Source organism: Carlito syrichta, unplaced genomic scaffold (genome assembly GCF_000164805.1).
Source record: "Carlito syrichta isolate Samal-C Ts95f unplaced genomic scaffold, Tarsius_syrichta-2.0.1 Scaffold304878, whole genome shotgun sequence".
In the NCBI taxonomy this organism is placed as follows: domain Eukaryota; kingdom Metazoa; phylum Chordata; class Mammalia; order Primates; family Tarsiidae; genus Carlito; species Carlito syrichta.
In genome coordinates, this window is record NW_007248974.1 from 175,366 (window position 1) to 178,556 (window position 3,191).

Consider the following 3,191-nt stretch of genomic DNA (forward strand, 5'->3'; position numbering starts at 1 on the left):
ATGAGGTCTCGCCAAGTTGCCCAGGCGGGTCTCGAACCCGCGGGCTCAGGCAATCCACTCACTTTAGCCTCCCAAAGTGCTGGGATTACAGGCTGAATCACCGAGCCCGGCTTCCCTGGACTTTCAGCTTCATCCTTTCAATTCGTGGAGTCCTCTGGGCCCTACCTGGGTCTCCCCTCCTTGTTCTATCACTTGGAAACTCTCCATGCGGTATACTGGGGTAATTGAAGGGCTTCATTTGTTTTCCATCTTGCAGGAATTACTGTCCTTCATTGCCCCATGTCTGGTGTCTTGAAACCACTGTTTCATATTTTGTCCATTTTTTGGTTGATTCAGGTAGAGGGATGTATCTGGCTCCTGTTACTCCTTGTCAGGAAGCAGAATTCTCAAACTTTGCATATTCAAGGAAGAAAAACAAAGAAGGTGACTGTGGATAGAGTATAGTGAGGAGGGCTGGGTAAGGGACCAGGGTATGAACCCTTTCGGTCATGGCAAGGAGTTTGGATTTTATTCAACTGTTGATCAGAAGCCTCGGAGGTTTTTGAGCAGAGGACTGACAGGATCTGAATTGTTTTAAGGCTTTCACTCTGGCTCCTGTGCAGACTAGATTGTCACCTCTTCCAGTGGGAGAGGTGGAGATGAGAACAGTCTGAGCGATAGTGGTAGATTAGATTTGCTCTTGTGTTCCGAGTGTAATCCTCGAAGTTGGTGGAGAAACTGTGGATGGCTCTTGCACTGCAAGGGCCGGAAGTGTGAGTTGTGTACAGAACTCCAGGCACAGCTTTAGTCAGGGACTGCTCTTGCCTGTTTTCTCTCTGGTCCCCTACGTTGGCTCAGGGGGCCCCTCAGCTCCATCTCTGTACCGCTTCCAGGCTATATCCCCTGGAGTCAGCACTGTGCACACCTCTCACCCTCCCAGACCCAATTCTTTTCTCTCTTGGGTCTCCATGAACTGCAGAGGCTGCACCCCAAGTATCTCAGAGTCTCCTAGGAGCTGGGTGGAGGTACCATCTATGTTTCCCCACTGGAGATGCTTTTGGGACTGACCCCATTGTTTTCTGCAGAAGTGAGACGCCTCAGCTGTTCACTGTGTTGCCAGAAAAGAGAACAGCCACTGTGGGGGGAGCCATGATGGGATCGACCCACATTTATGACATGTCCACGGTGAGCGAGGATGACACTGCTTTTGGGGGCTGGGAAAGGGGGCTGAAGCCAGGGCTCTGAGACTCCTTTTGGAGATGACAAGGCCCTGGTCTCCCTCCCAGGTTATGAGCCGGAAGGGCCCAGCCCCTGAGCTGCAAGGCGTAGAAGTGGCCCTGGCACCCGAAGAGTTGGAGCTGGACCCCATGGCCATGACCCAGAAGTATGAGGAGCATGTGCGGGAGCAGCAGGCGCAGGTGGAGAAGGAAGACTTCAGCGACATGGTGGCTGAGCATGCTGCCAAACAGAAGGTAGGCACTTCCAGGGCAAGTGGCTGAGTGAGGGCCAGGGCCCTCGCCTTTTCCGGTGGCGTGGTGCCCTCTAGTGGTGAGAGCGAGGGTGGGCGCTGCTTGCCCTACACTTCCTCTGCATTGGAAGCCCAGGAATCCTTTGAGGACGGTGAAACTGAGGCACAGGGAGGGGAAGGAACTCGTCCGGGGCTGAGAGGGAGGTGGCAAAGTACCCAAATGCAGCACTTTTTCCATGGACTTCATGCTGTGTCAGGCCACCACCCTTGTTTTGGGGGTCAGAGGGTTGTTTAACCTGTTGTAACCTGTTTCTCTTTCTCCCTCTGTAGCAAAAGAAACGGAAAGCTCAGCCCCAAGACAGCCGCGGGGGCAGCAAGAAATACAAAGAGTTCAAGTTTTAGGTCCCCCTCACACACCAGCCCTCCTTTAGCCCTTTGTCTGGATGCCTGGGTTTCACACGTGGGTCCCTAAGAGCCACCTCTCCTGCTGTTCCCAAGGACTTGTCATTTCATGTTCTTATTTTAGACCTGTTTTGTAAATAAAGCTGTTTCCCAAGGAAAGAGATGAATATGTAACACTCCTGATCCTCCCTCATCTCCTTTTAGACCCTTCTGCAAAAGGACTAAAATAGCCTCTTTCTGTACTCTCTGGGCTGCCCCAGTGACCACAGGCATGCACTTGGGTCAGATGCTGCAGTTAAGACTGGTGTGAAAGCCAATGCCACGCTGAAATTGTGCGTTGCACCTCTGCCCCCCTTCGTAGGAAGGCTCGTGGGAGGTACCTCTAGGTCTGGTTTGACCTTCCCACTTTGTCCTTGGGAGTAAAAATAGCCAGCTTAGCGCCCTGGCTGGGCTGGGAAGTAACAGTGGGCTTGGGAAGTAGGCCAGGTCAGGCCTTCCCAACTGACCTTGTGGCCAGAAGTCCAAGTCCTTACCTGTGGGAGAACACAGCTGGAAAGCTAAATCGACCTGAGTCCATGTGAGCTCCGGGGTTCAAACAACACCAGTGGCTAGGATTTGCAGGGTGTCTGGCGTGGGAGGACTTTGTTTCTCCAGGTTCTAATCCCTTGCTCCTGAGAAATCTTCCCGAGGGGTAGGCTAGGTTGGGCCACTGCATCCCACAGGCATTTGCTGAGCACTGTGGGCAGTGAAGTCTCATAAGCTGCTGTTACACCACTGGTGTGTTGGTGCGAGGGCACCAACGGAGGTGCTCATTTGCTGGAAGCTTCAAGATGGTTTCTGGAGGAAGGGGTGTGGGAGATCCCAGGGAGGACGTGGCGGCGGAGCTAGGCCTTGGAAGGAATCGAAATTTAGAAGTGTAGTAAGCAACGAAGCACTCTGGCACTCTAATGGTTTTTAAGGGAGGGGAGCTGTAGGGAAAGAAGAGGGGAAAGGCTGGCTCCAGCTGGGCCAGGCTTAGCTTGAGAATTCACCCCTGCGAAGAGCCCTTTTGGGCCCCAGGTTCGAGCCCCTGCCTACCCCGGGCCGGGTCGCAGGTCCCCGCCGCGGCCGGCTGCTGAGTCTCCACCGACTGGCCCCTCTGCCAGCCCGGGCGGGGGTCCCGCTCCACAGTCCGAGCGCGCTTCCGCGCGGCGCCCCCACTGCCGGCGGCGGGGTCCTCGCACACCCGAGGGGCCGGGGCGCGTTACCGCGGCAGCCCCCTGCCTGCCGGGCCGAGCCCCGGAAGAGCTGGGTTTCCGCCTGCCGGGCCGCCGCCGCCGCCCAGAGAGAGGCGGGGAAGGGG

At 55.6% G+C, this 3,191-nt stretch overlaps 1 protein-coding gene across 2 annotated transcripts in view; it reads left to right on the plus strand.

The window, feature by feature from the left end:
• SF3B2 (splicing factor 3b subunit 2) overlaps nucleotides 1–2,019 on the plus strand; it is an 18,601-nt gene extending 16,582 nt beyond the window's left edge. For both annotated transcript variants that reach the window (XM_008061021.2, XM_021713933.1), the window contains 3 exons: nucleotides 1,065–1,164; nucleotides 1,266–1,451; nucleotides 1,778–2,019. In XM_008061021.2, coding sequence (XP_008059212.1) covers nucleotides 1,065–1,164; nucleotides 1,266–1,451; nucleotides 1,778–1,849 — 358 coding nt within the window. In that variant the 3' untranslated portion in view covers nucleotides 1,850–2,019. The remainder of the gene's footprint in view (nucleotides 1–1,064; nucleotides 1,165–1,265; nucleotides 1,452–1,777) is intronic.
• The last annotated feature ends 1,172 nt before the right edge of the window (nucleotides 2,020–3,191 follow it).